General features: G+C 42.0%; 1 protein-coding gene across 3 annotated transcripts in view; it reads right to left on the bottom strand.

The window, feature by feature from the left end:
- AOAH (acyloxyacyl hydrolase) overlaps positions 1-21,935 on the bottom strand; it is a 160,378-nt gene that overhangs the window by 104,095 nt on the left and 34,348 nt on the right. For all 3 annotated transcript variants that reach the window (XM_082693165.1, XM_082693164.1, XM_082693163.1), the window contains one exon: positions 15,859-15,958. In XM_082693165.1, the coding sequence (XP_082549291.1) occupies positions 15,859-15,958 (100 nt within the window). The remainder of the gene's footprint in view (positions 1-15,858; positions 15,959-21,935) is intronic.

Below are 21,935 nucleotides of genomic sequence, written 5' to 3'. Positions count from 1 at the left end.
GGAGTGCCGGGAGGATGACAGGACATCATGCATGTAAACCCCTAGGCCAAGGCCTGCCCCAATAATCCCCAGCTCAGTAATTGATGGGTTGGCTGGAAAATTTCTGTTTCAGCTCCGGATGTCCCCTCACGCACATCAGTAGGGAAGCTGGGATTATGGGAGAGTGGCATAGTTCTCACTCCAGGAAACTGAGAACATTGCCCTGCATTTTAGTAGAAAGAATGGGCACTGGAATGGGATTCTGGAGCTGGCTGACAGCAGGAGAGGCCTCCTGGGACATGGGGCCCTTGCTGCTAATGGACGTTCAGGACTTGTGTCCCTGCTTGACTCCTTTGTATATTCTTCACCCCTGGGGAGATGCCTCCCTCCATTATGGAGCACCGTGCTATTCCAAAGACCTTAGCCATGCAGAGCGAATGTGGGTGGAGGAGTGACCGCTCAGTGTGAGCTTGGGTTGGAGCCAACTTTCCAGCAGGTGCTTTAGGAAGGAGGAGAGCAAAGCTAGCCATAAGAGCTAGCTTGCCCTCCACAGGCTGGCTCTGAAACCCTCTCCCTGGCTTCTGCCCCACATCACACTCCTCCAGCTCAAATTCAAAGGAGGACAAACTAAGCCTCTTATGTCAGAGGCAGCAGGCCCACTGGCATCTAAGAGTGCATGTTAGCAACTTGAGAAAAGAAGCTGCTCTCCAGGTCAGTCTGGTCACCAGGACGCCCCTGTACAGTGTATGTTTCATAAAATACTGAACCACGAATGTGCCAGTTGATGAACACCCACATCCCTGAGCCCCTGAGGGTCCCCATCATCGATCTGGCCATACAGCCTCTCCCTAGAACTTCCAGACTTCCTTATGATCCATCCACAAAGGGGCCAAGGTCATGGTACAACCTCACGGGCACCTGTAGACTGAGCTCCAACACTACACCCAGTGTCCAGTCTGATTGGCTGACAACAGCCCCAAAACAATTCATTATAACCCTCCCTTTAAAATCCTAGATACGTGAATGCAATTTTGGCTTCTTCTGGAAATTCTCACAAATCCTGGAAGCTCTCTGGTAAGTAAGCCTCTTGGGCAAGGTCAATATAAGAAACTGGATCTGGGTGCAAATTTCTGTCACAGTGCCCTTTTTGGCTGCTCTCATTAACCTAAAACTCATTCTCTGTAATACCATAATGTGATGTTGATGTCCCTCCACCTTTAATTACGTGCCCCCTGTTTCTGTGCTTGGAAATACCCCTTTCATTCTAAAGCTCAGCTCAAGCACCCGAAGGGCCTAAAACTGTCCATGCTACATACTAGATGCTCAACTGATATGTAAATAAAAAGCAAGAGAAAACCTGTAGGATATTATGTTAATCAAGGAAAAGAGGCCCCAGATTTTACACACAGAGAAAAGAAATCCTGCAGAGAAATATGCCATAATAATTGCACGTGACACCTTTTTTCCTTTTTGGTTCTTTCTTGCATTTTCTAAATTTTCGATAATGAGCACAAATTCAGCAATGCATGCTTTTTAAAAAGAACTCAATATATATTGCCCTGTTCCTTCCTGAAAAAACAAAAACATGATCACGGCATAGGGACGCAGTGAGAACACTGGAGATCTGGTGTGAAGAGACATTCCTGCCCTCCCAGGGTTTCTGGGTAATGGAGGAGACAGATAAGGAAGGAGCACAGCGAGCAGAAGCGAGAGGGGCAGAAAGAGGCCTCAGCAGGGTCCTTGTAGGACAGGCCACTTGGGTCCCCTTAAGGGGACTAATTTGTTTTTCATCCGGCTCCGTTCTCTGAGGGGACCGATGTGTAGTGAGGGATAAAGACCAGCAAGCAAAACAAACAAACCAAAAGCCCAGTGACAAGGGCTGCACCAAATACCTTCTGACCCCCATAGTGCCATGTGTGATGATGCTTCTGTCGACCTCCCTGGAAGGCCTAGGGCAGGATCATCAGGACCTGGCTTGACTAGAGTGTCACTTGCTCCCATAGTTCAAGTGCACAAATGTCAACATAAAAAAGAGAATATAGATACTAGGCCTGATCTTCTGTCCCCAGAAGAAAATGGATGTAAGGATTCAAAGATACTTGGAGGGGCAACTGGATGGCTCAGTCAGTTAAGCATCTGCCTTCGGCTCAGGTCATGACCTCCCAGACATGGGATCGAGCCCCAAGTGGGGCTCCTTGCTCAGCGGGGAGCCTGCTTCTTCCTCTCCTGTTGCGTCTCCAACTGCTCATGCTCTCTGTATCTCTCTGTCTCAAATAAAGAAAATCTTTTTTAAAACTTAATAGAAAGATACTTGGAAAAGCTAATTTTTTTTGCTTGTTGTGATGACAGGCAAATGGGCAAATTGTTAGCCATGGGCAAATGAAGATAATTACTCTCTCTCATCGGTAACCTTTCACTGTTGGCAATCTGGTGCTTACAGCGCCGCTTCTGAAGTATGAGGACCACTCTTGCATCCTCCAAAAAATTAAGACTTCAGAATGGAGGGGGCAACTGTAATCAGAGGCTGCAGAGAACATTCGGGGCTAGATGGTGAGCTGGATATGACCCCTTTCTGGTTGGAAGGCATACTGGGGTTTCTGACTCAGAGCAATGATCTGAGGCATAAACAGATTCTCCATCAACAATGAGGAGCTTGGTTCTGGAGTGTTCATTTGATCCTGCAACATTCTATGGTCGATCCTTTCCAATTTCTCATTACTTTCTGCCTCTAGTTAGAGTGGCTCCTATTCCAGGCTCAAATCCTCTTCAGGGTCTCTTTAACATTCTCACGAGTGGCTTGCCAAGGAGGGCCCCACACAGGTTTACAAAGAAATAAGCTCTCAGAGTGGGAGCTTTAGAGTCCCAAGAACCATGGATACATAGAGTGCATTTCTTTACTCAAGAATTTGGAAAATTCCAAGGACGATATGGCACCGTGTGCCAGCAGTCTACAAGATGGGGAGAGGTCAACCTTTTGCTTGATCATCAGAGCACAGAGTAACACATAGCCATGGTTGTTCACGGAAGACATCCGCCTAGAATGACTGAAGTGTTCATGCAGACCAGAGCCAGCCCAAAGTCTTTGGACAAGAGGAGAGGTTCGGTGACTCCCGATCTTCCATGGAAGATATTTAAATGCTGTACTGATCACCAGGTCACAGTCTCCATCATCATCTTCTATTTAAAGTGAGTTTGGACTCCAGAGTGCTTGTGGGTTTGAATCCTAGCTTTGCCATTCACTAATTGTGGGACCTTGGGCAAGTTACTTAAGCACTCTGAGACTCACTGTCCTCCACGCAAAATGGGGATAATACTCTGTGTGTGTGTGTGTGTGTGTGTGTAAAGAACAAGAAAGCCCTTGGCACAGTGCCTTGCATGTAGTAAGCACAACATTAGTGTAACAGCAACCGATGGTTTTGAGTCGTTATGTCACTAATGCATAGCTGGAAAAATTACTGTAATTACAACATCAGCCTACAAAAATGGATGCCGTATTTCAATGATCTTCAAAACCACCCTGAGTGGAAAGTGGTGAGGTTACATAATGTAAGCAGGGCCACTCAGCAAACTGAGCAGACAGTACTCAAGTCCCTAGACTCCAACACCTTTTCCACCATGACCACACTGTTTCCCGAGAGCAAAGTAAGCCTGAAATTTTAACCAAGTGAGAAAATATGACTCCCAAGGTTCCACCAGGGCTTAAGGGAATGCAAGGGGAATTCATGTGTGTGGGGGGTGCTTTCAGGCAAAGGCTCACACGGTGGAGGAGAGAGATGTGACTCTGTAAGCCAACAATCCATGCACCTGTGTGTGGAAATGCAAGTACAAACATTGTAGCCAGCGTAGGACTGAGAGAGAAAGAAAGTCATTCAGTCAGTCATTTTGTTGGGCTGTCATTCACTCTACTCATTCATTCCACAAACGCTTACTGATTATGCTGTGTGGCAAATTATGTATCAGGGCTGTAACAGTGAATGAGACATAATCCTTCTCATCAAGGGTTTTATAACCTGGGAGAGACGATTGGCAATAAAATGTAATTAGAATACAATGTAGCAAGTGTTAAGTAATAAGTACCATTATTCCTATTTTACAGATGAGGTAGACTGAGTCTTAAGAGTGACTAAAATCCAAAGTCACAAAGCCAGTGAGGGGCACAGTCCAGATTCAGTTCATACCCCCTGGGCACAAAACCTGTGCTTTTAACCCTGCTCTGGGAGTTGTTAATAGGTGTGCTAGAAAAGAAAACTGTTGTTGTTTTAAGTTGAAGAAGCTGGGGAAATTCGCGAACTAAATGCTCCTCTGAGAGAGCCCTAACACACATTAGCATATTCAAGGCTTTCAACCACTTTGTGTTAAGACGCACTAGTTAGGAAAGCATTTCCAAATATTCAAATCTTTCAGCCAAAGCGTAGTGTACCGTATTGTCTATGATGGGGAAACACGTAAAGAACACAGTAAACGGGGAATGCTCCAGAACTCGGGATCATTTCTCCCGACATTTTAGGAGTATTGGTGAATTGGACAAGACACATTCATTAATGGGCCTTCTCAGGTTTTGTGATGTTAAATAATTAAATCCTGGTACACTCAGGAGTGAAGGAAGTAAAGAGAAATAGTATTTTTAGGCACGAGTTTCTACGGTGAACAATTTTTAGCAATTGCGTTCTCTACTATCAATTATAGCAGCAGGTAGATTTAAAAATTACAGAAAGTGCCTTTTGTTCACTTCACAGTCCTGACAACAGTGACAGGTACCCACAAAGGAGAAAGCCCCTTGGGAAGTGAAATGATTTTAGACACAAGATTTTTATTGTTAAAGAGCAGGCACGTACACGAGAGGGTTTGAGGGTGGGGGGATTTCACTGATCTACTTGGATCTTCTCTAGAAGTTTATTAGGACAGGTTTTTTTCCCACACCCCCACACTTAATGGTGTAAGTTGATCCAAAAACGGAGCAAGATTTGAGAGACGCTATCTCCAAAGACTTGACCACCAGAGGCAGTAAGCACAGAATACCTCTAATGTAAGGCAGACTAGAAGAGCCAAGGGAAGGGAGGAAAAGCCCTTTGAGGTGATTTCTATTAAGTAGAAAGACAGAGGTGGGAAGCGCCTCTACTTGTAAGATTTTATGAAATCCTGGCATGTCTGGCCTTTGGGTGGGCTCTGCTCATCTGTTATTGTATCTCTATTCCACTGTATCCTACAGTGGTGATTTTCCAATATGTAGGATGAAGTCTACCAAAGCCCAGTTTGATTTCCACGATTTCCATGTTCCAACGAGGCCCAGCTCTAAAGGGCATTTATGACTCTTAGCTGTGTGGAAAAAATGAAGTCAGTTCATGCCACCTTCTTCTTCCAGGAGCATGAAGAAAGCAAGGGGGGGAGGGAGGAAAGGAGGGACAGAAATACGAAAGAAAAAAGCCATTATCTTCAAATGTATTCCCTTTTTATCACTGAATAGCTCTTCTTCATAGGTATTTTACCGTTAGCTACATTTTCTTCTTTCCTTCTCCGGGGCTACTTCTGCATTGTAGAGCTATTAGTATCATTAATATATTTAATCATACTATCCTTATTCTACTCCCCAGACAGCATCTTTTACAAAAAGCATTGTTTTATACAGCACTACTCCCATTCCGCTCTTCTGACATTGTCATCCATCGAGTTTCCCACCATCACTGCACACATACAGCGTTCTTCGATGCTTCCAGGTCTGTACCAGGCATTGTATATGCTGTAGCTCTTCACCTTATACTGACAGCAGTGGCGTGGGGGTGGGGATTAACAGTTCTTAATCCTGCTTTAGAGACGAGAAGTCTAAGAGCCAGCGCTGGAATTCTCCAAGGCTTCACAACCAACATTCTTCAGCTATATTTTGACCCTTTCTTCCCTAGAGTCTGCGTGCACAGAAGTTCTCCAGTGCTAGACTGTATGGGCTGTTCTTATTACAGGTTATTGTCCTACTTTTTAAACACACGGTTTCTGGCAAATAAGTGGGTTAGTTAGATGGTAAATGTGGTTTGGTCATTGGGTTGTATAGACCAACTGTTTTGCAACATAATATTCTATTTGTTGTCACTGTTGTTATGATCTATTATTATTCCGTTTGCATTCAGGTTGCTAGATCAGTCTTGTCCAATGTTTCACAATTAACCTGTGTTAGTTTCCTATTGTGGCTGTAACAGATTATCACATAGTGGCTTCAAACAACACCAATTTGTTATGTCACAGTTCCAGAGGAGGTCAGAAGTCTAAAATGAGTCTTAGGAGGCTAAAACCAGGTTTCAGCTGGGCTAACAGTTGTAGTCCCGGGGGAATATCCATTTCTTGCCTCTTTGGTGTTTCATGGCTGTATTCACCCCTTGGCTGATGGCCTCCTCAGTCCATCTCTGTTGCCGTATCTTCTTCTCACATTCGGATCCTCTTGCCTCTCTCTTATAAGGACCCCTTTGGATTACATGGGGCTCATCCAGATGATCCAGGAGAGTTTCCCCATCCACAAATGCCCCACAAAGTCCCTTTTCCATATAAGGTAACATTCACAGGTTCTGGGGATAAGATGTGGACCTCTTTGGGTCCACTGCTCATTCAACAAGTATTTATTGAGGGATTAATAAGTGCAGTGAATTGTGCTGGGCTCTGGGGAAATCACACATAACAGCATGTGCCTGGGGGATACAACAGCTGGGTTATCTGTTGCCATGGAATTTATACCTTAACAGAAGGAGCAGATGTTAAATAATAATTGTATAATTATTTAGCTTATTGTGCAATTGCTAATTATAATTGTAATACGTTCTGGAAGGAAGGGGTCTGATGGAAGGCAAGGAAGTCTGGGCACCAGGAAAAGCTTCTTTGAGGAAATGACTTCAGAACTGAGTTCCGATGTGGCTGACTATTTAGGTGAAGAAAAGGGCCAAGAATGGATATTGGGAGACCATTGATTAAAACTTTAGGGAAGCCTGGCTGGCTCAGATGATTAAGCATCTGCCTTAGTCAGGTCATGATTCCAGGGTCCTGGGATCGAGTCCTATATCAGGCTCCTTGCAGTGGGGAGCCTGTTTCTCCCTCTCCCACTCCCCCGCTAGTGTTCCCTTTCTTGCTGTGTCTGTGTCAAATAAATAAAGAAAATTTTTTTTTAAAAAGTCAGAATTTGGGGATGCCTGGGTGGCTCAGTCATTAAGTGGCTGCCTTCAGTTCAGGTCATGATCCCAGGGTCCTTGGATGGAGGCCCGCATCAGGCTCCCTGCTCAGCGGGAAGACTGCTTCTCCCTCTCTCACTCCCCCTGCTTGTGTTCCCTCTCTCGCTGTGTCTCTGTCTGTCAAATAATAAATAAAATCTTAAAAAATAAAAAAAATTAAAAAAAGTCAGAATTTGAAGTATCTTTTGAACTGTTCAAATTCACTAGAGTCATTAGCTTTTCTTGAGCTAAGGAAAGAAAAGAGCATATTATCAAGAAAAAAACAGTTATTTTTTTAAACTTTTCTAAAGTAGGCAAGAAACATTTTTAAATCTTGAATGCCATATAAGTACATTTCTTGGAATCATTTGATTTCTTCTACTTAGCAGAAAGGGTAACTTAAATTTGCATTATTACTGCTGTATTTTGAAGCTTTTAAAGATCATATGAGTTTAATCACCTCCAAATTTGTCTTTAAACAAGTCTAAGTAGATAAATTCTCTAAGATTCCAAATATGGGCTTACACCAAAATAGAGGATGGTATCTCTGTCAAGATACCTCAAAATACCCAGAGAAAAGACTGAACAGTAGTCTGTATATCTGAGTATGGGGCTTAATGTTTTCCTCAGTTCTGTTAGCGTTTTAAGCCTTCAAGTCTTCAGGGAGCAATTTAATGTAGTAGTCTCTGATATTTAAAACCTTTCTGTTTCTTCAATAATTTCTTGTCTAATGACCTTCAAAGAGTTTTGCAAAGGCAAAATACATAAGAGATAGTTGGCCTCTCATTTAATTTTCACTCTTTTTGTTATGAGAAGAAGATTGGTATCCCCCTTAAATTTTTGGTCCTTTGATCTTCTTTCTCTGTGAACTAATTGTTTGTGACCTTTGCTCATTTTTCCTTTCTTTTTGATTTTATAAAAGCTCTTTGAATTGTGGAAAAATAATTCGTTGTGTGGCATATTACAAAAATATTCTCCCCATTTACTGTTTTTTTGACTTTGTGTACAGCAGGGTTTTTTTTTTTTAATCAGTCAGATGTATTCATATCTCCCTTTATGACTTCTGTATCACAAATCACAATTAAAGTTGCTCGGATTTTTCTTCTTTTAAGGTTTCATTTTTAATGATTCAAACTTTAACTTATTTGGGATTTATCTGGCTGTAAGAAATAGATAAACATTTAGCTTAAATTCTATTTCCAAATGGCTAGTCTTTAGTTCCATCCATTTATTGAATAAGCCAGTGTTGTACCACTGATTTGAAATGCTGCTTTTATCAAAAACAAGAGTCTCCAATGCACCTGGGTTTATTTTTAGGCAGTATACTCTGTTTCCTTTTCAGCTGACTTTGCACATCTAGAAGGCTATATCGCCCTGTCATTTATCTCATTGTTCAACAGTTCCCGAGATGTTTAAATAGGAACTTTACAAACATTGTCAAATAACTCCACAACCAGCAACTTAATTTGGATTTTGATTTCCCACCTGTAAAATTAGGATAACAGAATAAGCTTGCAGTTGTGTGGAAGGACTTTAAATGCTGTATGACAAGTACATAGGCCAGCTTTTGGTACAGGTATAACAACTCAAATTGTGTTTGCCATCGCCTTTTATCATTCATCCCTAATGTGTGCCTGTCACACAAAAGGAGCCTAGAAAAGGTCTATTGTGGGAATAAAAGAATGACTGTCTCTGCCTTAAAAGCCTATCAATTTCACCCAAGACACTTCTGACCCTAGTGCCATTTCTGGTCCCGGTTAATAAAGATATGGTTACCTTCTAGGGACAAACATGGATTTATAAAATGGGAAACTTTATTAACTCTTCCAGAGTATCGAGGTAGTACACAAAAAAATGGTCCAAAATTGTAGGTTATTATTCCTGGAATGTATGTTCCCATCACAAGTAACACCTGATTTTTTAATAGTTTGTCAAGTCACAACTGAAGATCAGCCATCATTCAAGAAGGAAATTTCCTTAACCTGAAACTCTGATGATCACAAAAATGGGTATTATGTAATGATTTGTTTGCCCCTAAGCTTGGATATGGGAGAAAAGTCACATACTGTACAGAGTTAGGGTGGAAAAAGGGGAAGAGCAAATACGAGCTGGAGGGGTTGACCAGATGACCAAAGAGGAAGAGAGGCTTCTATTTAGTTTAGGTTGGAGCTACTATTTTGCTAGAATTGTCCATGACAGTAACCATGGAGGCTCCAGTGTAGTGATGATGACAGAGGAAGTAATTTTTTTCTTCCATGTTTGAATACAGATTCTGTTTAATGGAGAGCCCTGAATTCATTTTTATTTTCTCATAAAAAAGACAAGTCATCATTACAATGTTGAGAGGACAAAGGTGGACTTTAGAGACTCGGGTCTTATTAAACAGAGATGGAGTAGAGAAATGTACCCCCATACACACACACACCATATTGGACCTTGGGGGAAGATTAGCTCGCACATCTGAAAGCATTGTGCACAGAGCTCAGCTCATCCTTCGGAACAGAAGGGCCCAACTGACGGTCCAGAACAAAATGTAGTGATTCATGCATTTTAGAAAATGTTCAATTTACTGTCCACTTGTAATTTTTCCTGAACTTTACTACCTGAGATATTTGAAGAGATGCTAGATATTTTTTTTCACACTTACTGTTTAAAAAACGAAAGTAAGTTCCTGAGATCAGCTTATTTATCTCTCAGCTGAACAGCAAGAATTTGTTGCGTGACATTTTCTCATAAAAAGAGTACAAACTTATTCCTTCCCAAGCCTTTTTATGTCAGCTTTGTGGTAATTTGGGTCCCAAGAAAGCATGAGTTCCCTGTGTATGCATACACTCCCACACACTCAGCCTTGGAGAGCTTCGGGTTCCTGTAGCAATCAGACTCACTCAGGAAAAGCCATTTCAAAGTCTGGATTGCTTTCCTCAGGCAACGGGTCCCCTCACAGCAGTTTACTATTTTTCTGAAATACTTTTCAAAATTGGTATTAATATGGTACCTGCATTAGAATCACCATTTATGTAAGATGAGATAAGAAGATGAGGACAAATGAGAAATAACTGGGAAGTTCTTCATAGCTTAAGGATGACCTCAATGCTAGACTAAGATGACTTAAAAGAAGATCGTCATTTCATTTCATATTTAACCCCCATTATACTTTATTTTATGTAGTGCTTCTTTGAAGTAATTTTTATTTTTATTTTTTTAAAGATTGTATTTATTTATTTGACAGATAAAAATCACAAGTAGGCAGAGAGGCAAGCAGAGAGAGAAGGGGAGGCAGATTCCCCACTGAGCAGAGAGCCCGATGCGGGGTTTGATCCCAGGACCCTGAGATCATGACCTGAGCTGAAGATAGAGGCTTTAACCCACTGAGCCACCCATGCGCCCCAATTTTTATTTTTATATTAGAATACATTTAATGTATATTTCAGTATATTTGCATTTTACTTCTCTTTTATGAACTTTTGTATTTGAAATGTATTAAATAGTCTGTTTTACTGATTTCAAGTACTTAAAATTTGTTACGTGAAATAAATACCAAAACATGCTGAATTTTCACTCCAGAATTTGAATGACTCTTTAGTTTAGCACTGGAAGCCCTTCCAATCTGCCCCTTGTCTCCATTTCCTGCCTCCCTTGCTCTCTGCCTCATTCAGTGATAAATATGTCTATGTTTCCTTTCCCATATAGAACTCACATCTGGCTACCTTTTTCCTTTGCTTAAGGCCCCTTCTCCTACCTGTGATGTTTACACTGAATAAGCACAACTGGTAGAATAGGCTCTTAGAGCAAATTCATTCTCCACTCCCCCCTCCCTCTGCCTCTCAGCCCTTTAAATGGGTTGGAGGCCCCAGGGAAATGAGGAGAATCTATCTGCAGTAGAGCACATGCTCTGAATATAATTCTCTTTTAATGTGGATCAAAGTGGTGTCAAGTAGGTCTTGACTATGCTTTGAGATGTCTGTGAATGTAGCATGTCCCTGCAGCTCGGGGGTGGTTAGGAAGGGCATCTGTTCCAAGTTACAGGGTGTGCCCAGAGGGAGCTGCATAAAGCCAGGGAGGCTCCACTCCTGGCCCGATGGGTGCTCTCTAGCACTGATCTAATAAAGACATAGTACACGTGGAAGAACCACATTCAATTTTCAGGGTCAGAGTGCTGCTCGGGCACATGCGTGCACATCTGCAAGAGTGCACGTGCACACGCATTCACGCAGCAGGTGCTGCCTAGTTTTGGGTGCAAATGAGATCGGAGTGGGGTATAAACAATACCCTCAAAGTCAGTAACAAAAAACCACCTGGGTGGTCTTTACAACGCAGTCTGCAATTTTCTTCTTTCTGTTCCTTTCCTATTCTGTCTCGTCCTCCTTCCCCGCCCCCCACCCCCAGCTGGTGCCGACTGAACACTGTAGACTGTTTCTTGCTTCAGTTAATCATGGATGACGCTCTGTCATTCTGAGCACACAACAGGTAAGGATATGACCTGCAGCTAAAAGATGGGCAAAAAGTGGGCTTGGAATGTCAACTGCGCCGTAGATGATGACTAGGCAGTTTCTTCAGGTCCCTAAATGTGCTTCCACTTTTACTTCTGTTCCTACTGCGGTCAGACCCCATTGCTCTGCACTTCTGGGTGCTGCCCACCAGAGCCCTGGAGCAGAAGGACCCGCTTCTTCTCTCCACCCTGCAGCATGCATTTCACAGGGGCAATGGCTCGTGTCATGTTATTTGTATTTCACCAGAATCAGAAACACAAGCAAAGCAGGACACTGAGGGTGTAGAGTCCCATTTGTGAGGAATTACTGACCCAGGATCGGTGGTTCAATTATAGAAGTAACCATAACCCCGGTACTAGCAAGTGGCCTAGAGCACAGTGGGGTAGAACTTGGGCAGAACTTTAAAAGACCTGGGGCTGAATCCTCTCGTTGCCACTTACTAGCTTTGTAATCTCTTAACTTCTCCTTGTCTCAATTTCTTCTCCCGTAAAATAACCCCCGCCCCCTGGGAGCACTGTTACATGAGATCGCACATGTCAAGGGCAGTGCTGGCATATCATCCGGACACCAAACATGTGCCTGGCACAATGGAGACAACAAAGATGGCAAGACACAGACCTGTCATCTTGATAAGCTTACATCTTAATAAGAAAATCTGTGTAAACTTAATATTTTAATATCGCTGTGCTATACTTTCCTCACCTATAACATGTGGACAACAACAGTACCTATTCATAAGATTAAATGATTCATGTACATAAAGCATTTAGAACAACACCCGCACATAATAGCACTTCAAAAGGTATTTAAGATGTTAGTGGAGAACAGAGTTAGTATTTTGCGGAGAGGATTAGGAATTATCCTGCAGAGAAAGTGACAGAGACGTGAGCTCAAAGGATGGGCCTGGTAATGACAGGGCATCCTGGATGGAAGGAATGATTGAGAACAAGGGCGCAGAGGTGGGAAGATTAAGGTGAGCTCAAGGAAGAGCCAATCACTCTATTTTGGCTGCAGCAGGTAGGTAGGTAGGTAGGTAATTTTAGTAGGTAGGTAATTCTACCCACTAATTCACATCTGCTTTGTAGGTGTGCCACAAGTAGAACCATGGAAGTCCAGGAAGGCTTTTTGAGAATCCTGAAATGCTAAGTGAAAATGTATACCTAACTGGGTAGGCAATATAGAGATCATAAGCCGGGCACAGAGACAGGCACTGGGAAAACTAATGTGCCTATGAAATAAGGAAAATCAGAATTTCCATCAGCGATGCAAAGGATAAGCTAGAGGCACTTTATTCATTCAACAAATATGTCTTTGTTATGTGTGAGGCAACCTAGGCATTGGGTGTACAGTGGCGACCAAGGCCAAGTCCTCCGGGAGGTGACAGCATAGTGGGAGAGATGGACAGACAATCACCCAGTTCTATCGTTTAAAACAAGGCAGGTTCTGTGGAGGGACCTACAAGAGCTTCAACAAGATGGGTATATAGGATGAGTCAGGGATGCACTCCCTGAAGAAGCAACACATGAGCTGAGATCTGAAGCATGAGGGAGAAACTGATTTCCACATCAAGGCACTGAGGTGGAGTTCAAGATCAAATTTACCTTACAGAAGGGCCTTTCTGGCATCAATGTGGAGAATTTTTTGGAAAGCAGGCAAGAGCAGAATTTGGTTGGACTAACTGGGAAGATAGAGCAGGAGTGACACAAAGGATGATTGTGGGAATCCTTCATGTGGTGTCACACACACAAAACACAATGACCCTCCCAGGCAAAAGAAGCCAGACGTGGAGAAGACCATGTTGTATGATTCCATCTATATGACATTCAAGAACAGAACTTTATATGCATGAACTAATCTGTGGTGATAGACTTTAGAACAGTGGCTATACTGAGGGGTAGGTATTGACTGGGTGAGTCATGGGGGAGGCTGTTCTGACAACAGACTGGAAATTATTTACATCTTTAGTAGGTAGGTAATTCTACCCACTAATTCACATCTGCTTTGCAGGTGCGCCACAGCAATGAAAAGAAGGTCTGAAATATACCATTAAAAAAAATACATGCTCAAAGTGTAATGTTAAGGGGGTAGAGTAGGGTAAGAATTACACGTTATCGTAACTCTCAAAAAAATCAATATAATAGCAAATAATTTAAAAATTAAAAAGAAAACATCCAAGATTTTGACATTGGTTATTTGTGGTGGGGGGAATTCAGCAGACTGAAGCAAAGAGACAACCTGGGGAGGATTTTCAGAAACATTGACAATGGATAAGAGATTAACCAACTGCTCTCAGCAGGCTAGGGATACAAATCGCAGTTCTGTTCTTTCCTAAGGGAATGACCTTCAGCAAGTTACATAACCCCTTTACCCCAGTTTCTGTGACATTAAAAAAGGGCTCATAATGAACAATGGTGCCTCCATCCTAGAGTTATCTGGGGAACGAAATAAGGTGACGGGTAAGCACAGCATCATATAGGACAGTGAGTCCTCAGTAAGTATCAGTTGTTGCTGTTAAAGAAATCTTGGAGGCGGAAGAGAGGGAAGCTGTTCATGTTTGCACCAACTGCCCGTCTTGTTTGGGGCACTTGCAGGGAGGGAGGCTGGTGATGGGGATTTGAGGAGGTGGGTGAAGGTCCAGAACAGCAACTAGGGGAATGTCAAGGTGAGTAGGGAGCATGGCCTGAACATTTCTAGGGTGAAATCTTCCCACCTGCTCCGAGCCAGCTAGGATGGCTGGAGCCATTCTGAGTGAGGAACTACAAAGGGTGTCATGACGGGCAGACAAGGAAATGGTATTCTGAGTATAAACTGCACAGGGTAAGAAAATAAAGAAATGTCATTTTACATGGGATAGTTTAAAGTTGAACATTTTGTGACTATATATAACTGTGAGTGTGATGTATATATAACGTGATGTTATTTAAGGAAATGACGAAAAACCCCTATCACCTGCCTTTATACATAGAGACACGTTTCCTCTGTGCATTATCAAATAGTGAATTATTATGACACCATATTCACATGCTATTGGAACATATGAAAAAGAAATTTTTTTAATTAAAAATGCCTATCCCTTCTAGAAACTAGTGGATTCCAAAGCTTCTCAGGTAGATTTCGAGGACATGTAATTGGCACGTGGTCAGTCACTTAGGAAGCATGACATGTGCTCATACTGTAGGTATTTGCACCTTTTTCTTCCTTCTCCAGGGGACAGGCTGATGATGTTTAAGGCTGTCAGTCGGCAGCATCATGTTCATTGGTTAGGCCGCAAAGTGTTAAACTGAATTTATTTCAATGAGAGTAAAAAGGAAATTACATTTGAAACAGAAACCTATTGTGTCATACACAGAAAAACTACAATTCTGGAATAGGAGGCATAGAATTTTCTTTTCTTTCATATTTTCTTTTATTTTTATAGGAAGCTTCTGAAAATTCAGTATTTTGAAGCCTAATTAGATCTAATATTATACTCTCACCCAGAATGTGAGCTGAGAATTTTCTCAACATTTGCAGTCCTGTCTACTGCATTCCAATTGAAAATTGTCCAATGTGATACAATGCACACAGGGTGTTCTGAAGAGCTATCTCTGAATAATAATGATACTGATAATAGTGATACTGACTACCACTTTTATTAAGACTTCTTTACGTAGCAGGGATTGTGCTGAGCATTTGGGGTGCCTTAGCTCACTTACTTCCTACAGCAAACCTATGAAGGAGTTATTTCAGGCATTTTATTATACCCATTTTATTGGTGAGAACAGTAAAGGTCAGACCAGAGTGACCAACAGCTCAGGTTTTCCCAGGACGTGGGACTTTTAGGACTTACCCCAAGAAAGTCCTGAGCAAACTGGATGAGTTTATCTTGCTATAAAAGTGACTTGCTTGATTTTTAAACGTTAGAAAGAAATTTAACCTCTTCTCTTCTTGGCTGATTAGATTTCCCACTTAATGCAAGCCCAGTTCTAGATTATAGTCTATGATAGTTAAATAGAAAAGACATTCTTTGGCAGCATGGTGGAAGAAGGGGGAAGGGTCTGAGTGAAAACTGGGCAATATTATTTGACACGATGTACTTGAAAATGTCATCTTGCCTCTCTCTGTTCCCAAACCACTGGGCCTGCAAAGCTGAACCTCCCTTTACAACATTTTCAAAGAGCTTGCATGTCACCATAATCTGACATTCAGAGTGAAAACCCACTCACCTTGGGAAGCGGATAGAGATGACACAATGGTTGGCCGGGGTCCTGCTTACAAAACTCCAGGGTATGACACACCACATCAGCATTAATATTTGCGCTAAGCCTGGAGGGAAATGGGACAAAACAAAGGCTATTTAAGATCTCTCGGGCTTTAGGAAATAGAGCCTATTTCAAAGGAAGGTAAATCCCCAGAATGGATTCTAGCATGGTGTTTGAGTCCAGCCCCATGTAGCTGCCAGGTCACAACCATCTCCTGCCGTGTTGTTCTCTCCTCTATGTAGAAGAAGGTCCTGGGGGTGGAAAGGGGGCACAGACAGCACTGAGCTGTGGTCAGCCTCTCACATGGGCACTGTGGTTCTTTTCAGGAGAAGCCACAAATAAAACTGGGAAAGGAAAAATGAATGGGGGTTATAATTTGGTGGAAATAATATTTTAAAGTTTGCTAGGACTTATAGCAAAAAATCATGTGTGATAAAGCCTTAAACACCTAAAATTATTTTTAGGCATAATCCAAATTTCTTTCCCTTTAAAATAAATACATTTCTTTTAGAATAAAATACAATAGCATTGACTTCCCCCCACCCAAGGATGGTGCAAGGAAAGTGTTCTTCAAACATTTTGGTTTATAACTAGTTTGAAGGGGCTAAAACAAACCTTCTATATCCATTTCCTAGCTGACACTTCCCAAACCCTTCTTACCAAGAAGAATGAGAACAATGTGCTGTTTCAAATGAAGGAAGAAATAGAGTATCATTTTCCAAGTAAATCACTGATTCAAGCCCAACCCAACCCAAACCAAAACAATGAAAAGCATCCATAAATATAGGATGGTCATACCTAGAGACTAATCTCAGAAAACCAGGTCTAGATTTTCTTCTCAGCTCAAATGATCATTTAACTGTCTCCTTCACCTTATAGGGGCAGGTTCCCGGCAACTCCCTATCTCTTGGCCAGTTGATTGGACCTGATTGGATGACATTGGACAAGCAGGATCAGTCAGATTCTCTCTTATGGAAATGTAGAATTAGTACTAAAGATTTCAACTTCATGGGCTGGCTGTTCCCAGAATAACAAGAGCCATCGTGACTTGGGACTATAATGTCACCTTCTGCCATGTGGAATAGCAGTTGGAAAGCTAATCTCTAGGATGGGGTACAGGGGTTAGAATCCAGTATCTGCAGTGAGGAAACCTGGGGAGAATATGCCCATGTTTCTGGTGGCTTCCAAGTCCTGATGCCATCTCTGTCTGAGGCCTGGCAAGATGGTGTCTTAATTTTTTTGAGCCACTGAGTTAAGAGGGAAAAAGAGAGTCATTTGCTTGGCCCCAGGGCTCCTTCGTGAGAGGTGGAGGGAAAGGCAACTTAAAGTAGAAAAGGAGGCCACATCTTCTAATTTGTGGGACAAGCTGTATATGGCAGATAAAGTCTATTAGCAAACTAATGTCTACCAAGGGTCAGTAAATCAGGAGAGGGTAGCTGTTTTCACACATCTGTTCTCAACTTAATGGTTCATTTATTTAACTGATGACTGCTGTCTTTATGGGGGTAGAATATTTAGTGGGCTCACAAGGGTGATAAATAGGGCTCTGCTTAACCTTTTTTTTTTTTTTTAACCTACAGCCAATATCCCATCTGTGGTAATCCAGGACCACTAACTAATCATATGATATCTAAGACCTATTCATTATCTCTGCAATTTCAAGTAAGTGAACTTGATCACTGGACTGGTAATGGGGTCCCCACAGTCAGAGAGTGAGGCTGATGGTCTCTATGTTGAGGAATAGGAGTAGAGAACTAGGTATGTGGTATTCTTCCCAGAGTCCTCTAAAGTCAGAGCTTCATCATCAAAAGACTGAAAGTGAGAAACGGTCCTTCAGACAAGAATAGAAAATGCTGAGCCTCATAAATCCAGAGAGTGTAGGACCACTAAAATGTACAAGATGGAAAGAAGTGCTAATGTGGGACAAAGAAGTAGCATGTGTGCTCTTCACCAGCCATGGAACAGAAAGCTCAAGTGACTCATAAACTGTGAAATCCTTAGGAGATCTCCAAATTCTTTTTTTTTTTTTTTAGATTTTATTTATTTATTTGACAGACAGAGATCTCAAGTAGGCAGAGAGGCAGGCAGAGAGAGAGAGGAGGAAGCAGGCTCCAGGCTGAGGGGAGAGCGCAATGTGGGGCTCCATCCCAGGACCCTGGGATCATGACCTGAGCTGAAGGCAGAGGCTTTAACCCACTGAGCCACCCAGGCACCCCAGAAATCTCCAAATTCTTAATAACCATTCCCACCCAATATTGTTTTCCTATAGCAGCAAAAAGACCAAAATAGTCACATTTTAGTTTACTTCATTTTACTACCCTTACTGGTACAGAGGTGTACAGGAATGAGGCATGTGGTGGGGGAGCAGGGCTGGTGGGGAAGGAGGTGTTAACACATTTGGCAGAGCTAATTAACAAGTTTAATTAGGATCACAGTAGAATGAATTCAATGAGGATGATCATCACCATAAATCAAAAGAAGGGAGCAAGGTCAGGGTTAACAGACAGTATGGCAGGGAGTAAGGACAGGACCTTCCACACATGAAAGCTCTCAAATTTAGACCTTGACATCACTTTCAAAGAAAGCTTAAATATTAATATATAGTCACAGAAATATACTCACAGCATTGAAAGATCTTCCTCATGCAACTTAATAATTTTATCCCATATCTAAACCACACCCATAGCATGTTATTAATTTATTAATTTCCCTAAATCTTGTATAGTAGTCCTCCTCTTATCTGTGATTTTGCTTTCCATAGTTTCAGTGACCAGTGGTCATCTGTGGTCTGGAAGCTGATGATTACATATTATCTGAAGGTCAAGAATAGCACACGTACCCCAATATTTGTAGCGCAATGTCCACAACAGCCAAACTATGGAAGGAACTGAGATACCCTTCAACAGACTAATGGATAACGAAGATGAGGTACATATATACAATGGAATATTATTCAGCTGTCAGGATTAATTAAAGGATTAATAACCACCATTTGCATTGACATGAATAGAACTGGAGGGGATTATGCTGAGTGAAATAAGTCAAAGAGAGAAAGAAAATTATCATATGGTTTCACTCATATGTGGAACATAAGTAATAGCATGGAGGACCACAGGGGAAGGAAGGAAAAACTGAATGGGAAGAAATCAGAGAGGGAGACAAACCATGAGAGACTCTGGACTCTAGGACACAAACTGAGGGTTGGGATGGGAGGGCTGGGGTAACTGGGTGATAGTTTTTTTTTCCAATATTTCTTTGTCAGAGGGAGAGCATAAGCAGGGGGAGTGGCAGGCAGAGGGAGAAGCAGGCTCCTTGCTCGTGGGATCATGACCTGAGCTGAAGGCAGTTGCTTAACTGACTGAGCCACCCAGGCATCCCTGGATGATAAGTATTAAGGAAGGGCCTGTGTTGGGATGAGCACTGGGTGTTATATGCAACTAAAGAATTGTTGAACACTACAACAAAAACTTGTGATGTACTATATGCTGGCTAACTGGACATAATGGAAAAAAAAAAGTAGCCTAACTCTACATCACAATGCCTTGTCATTCAGCTCTCTTCACTTCAACATGTAGACATTTTATCATCTCACATCATCACAAGGGTGAGTACAGTGAAATAAATATTTTCAGAGAGAAAGAGAGACAGAGACCACATTTACATAACTTATATTACAGTGTATTGTTATAATTGTTCTATTTTATTATTTTTGTTAATTATTTCCTATGCCTAATTTATAAATTAAACTTTATCACAAGGATGTATGTATAGCAAAAAATGGTATATATAGTTCAGTACTGTCTGGTTTCAGGCATCCACTGGGGGTCCTTGGAATATACCCCCCTCTGGATAAGGGGGTACTGCTGTAATTATCTTGTGAATGGCACAGATATTGCTTTGTATTTTGGGTGTCTAAATAATACATTAATTACATTTAAGATGTACTATGTTATAAACCCTGTTACACATTTTCTTCTAAAAAATGTTAGTAGTTTAGGCGTCTCCTGATCTCTGAGAGTTCCTAGGTTTGGAATACAAGGGTTTAAGATTTAGAGGCAAGCATAAATAAATCCCAGGAAGCAAGCTGAGATGTACAGAAGACAAGCATCAGGCTTGCTATGGCAACAAATGGCACGATGGAAATCAAAACCAAGTAGAGGAGGTCCTGGTACTGGCTAAGATTGGCTGCTCCTGGAAGTAGTCCCTCCCTGCACAACCCAGGCTCTTGGAGGAATGCCTGAATGTTCAGGAGTCCCATTTCCCAAGAACATCCTGTGGCTTGACAATGGAAAGGAAATGTAATTGAATAATTAGTTCATGAATCATTGAGAATTGACTGGTATCAAATAATGAGGAGGAATGCCCTCTGGGTTAGGAAACACATTTAATACTGGAATCCTGAAATTCAGGTAGAACTAAATCATAAGGTTGTCATTTTCAGCATCTATAACAACCCAAAACTATATGTGATTGATTAAAACAAGTTGTAAGAAGGGCACACACTAAGAGAAGAAATGTCTATCAGCAAACAACTAATATGAGTACTGGAAAATTACTCACAAATCAAACTAATGGTGGACTGAGCCATGAAGAGCGATGATTTACTACATTTGACTTTCTTCAAGTGACCCAGCCCATACTAACGAGAATTTGTCATCTTAGTACTTTGAGTCATCTCACAGGGAAAAATGTCCTCCCCTCCCCGACACCTACTCAGGGTGTGTTCCTCTTTTGGTGGTTTGCTGGCACCATTCTTCTCTATCACCTTGTGTTCATTTGTTGTCATTTGAGGTGGGGACTGTCCCTTGTACAGTTCACATCTGCAGTACCTAGTATAGTGTCTGTCTGCCCTTTCTGATCCTTGTGCTTAAATGTCTCCTGCACTTGCCACTCTCCAGGCAGCTACAGAAGAGCAATGGGTTTCTCCACCAACCCATGCCACAGCCCTTTTGTTCCCAGCACACGTGGCAGCTAATCTCTGGCTCCCCCTTTTGGGTATCCGTATGCCCTGCCCTCTTTAAATTCTGTGACTTTTTCCCACCTACCTTTCTGGTTCCCTGATCTAGGCCCAGCAGAACCTCTCTGGTCAGGCTGACATTTCCCCCAGAGCACTTGGCTTATACTAGGTATATAAGCAGATTCAATGAATAGGCTAAAAAGTTTTTCTTTTTCTCATTTAATATGTTCAACCTATTTCTTTGGGGTAGTCTAGTCATAGCTCATAGCTCATCTGTAGTGATACTTCTGTTCTTTTAAAATAATTAATTAAACAAGCATTTGTGGAAGGCCCTCAATATATATTGAAGACTCAAATATAGCACCAAGCCCTGAAGATTCAAAGCCTTCTCTTTCTTCCCCTCCTTCTCTCCCTCCCTTCCTCCTTCCCTCCCTCCCTTTCTTTCCTTCCTTCTTTCCTTCCTTCCTTCCTTCCTTCCACATATTCAGCATTTTGCTCTCATAAGGCTTTCAATCTAGTTAGCGACTCAGAAAAGTCCACACTTTTACACAAAGGTGGGGTAAGTGCTGTGCCTGGGGTTTGCATGGGGTCCTAGGTATGAGTGAGAGAGAAAGAAAAAGAGAGAGAGAGAGAGTGTGTGTGTGTGTGGTGGTCGTGGTGGCAGCAGTTGACATGTCTGTCTTAGTCTGCAGAGGGTCAAGAAAACTTCCACAGGAAGTGACCCTGGAGCTGAGGTCTAAAGAAGTAGAATTTGTCTGGGGTAGGGGTTTCGGATGCATCAAGCAGGGCAAATGTCCTGAGGCCAAAACATTTGGTGTGTGTGTGGAGAATTACAAGTGGTTTGGAGTATGGAAGGGATAAATCTGAAAACGTCCTCAGGGACTGATTTATAAATAGCCCTGTGTATGTCACTAAGGAATCCTGCAAATGGCATGAATACTGAAGAATTTCATGTTTGTGCCATATTAGTTTGGCATTTAAAAGATATTGGCCAGGTAGAATGTGGACTGTCAAGCTTGCAGGCCAATGGGCAGACCTAGAAGCCTAGAATCCAGTTAGGAGGCAAGGGCAGTAATAGAAGTAT

The sequence above is a fragment of the Mustela nivalis genome (assembly GCF_964662115.1).
Source record: "Mustela nivalis genome assembly, chromosome: 12".
Taxonomy (NCBI): Eukaryota; Metazoa; Chordata; class Mammalia; order Carnivora; family Mustelidae; genus Mustela; species Mustela nivalis.
The sequence above is the reverse complement of the archived record's forward strand: the minus strand, read 5'-3'. Positions and strand labels throughout refer to the sequence as shown.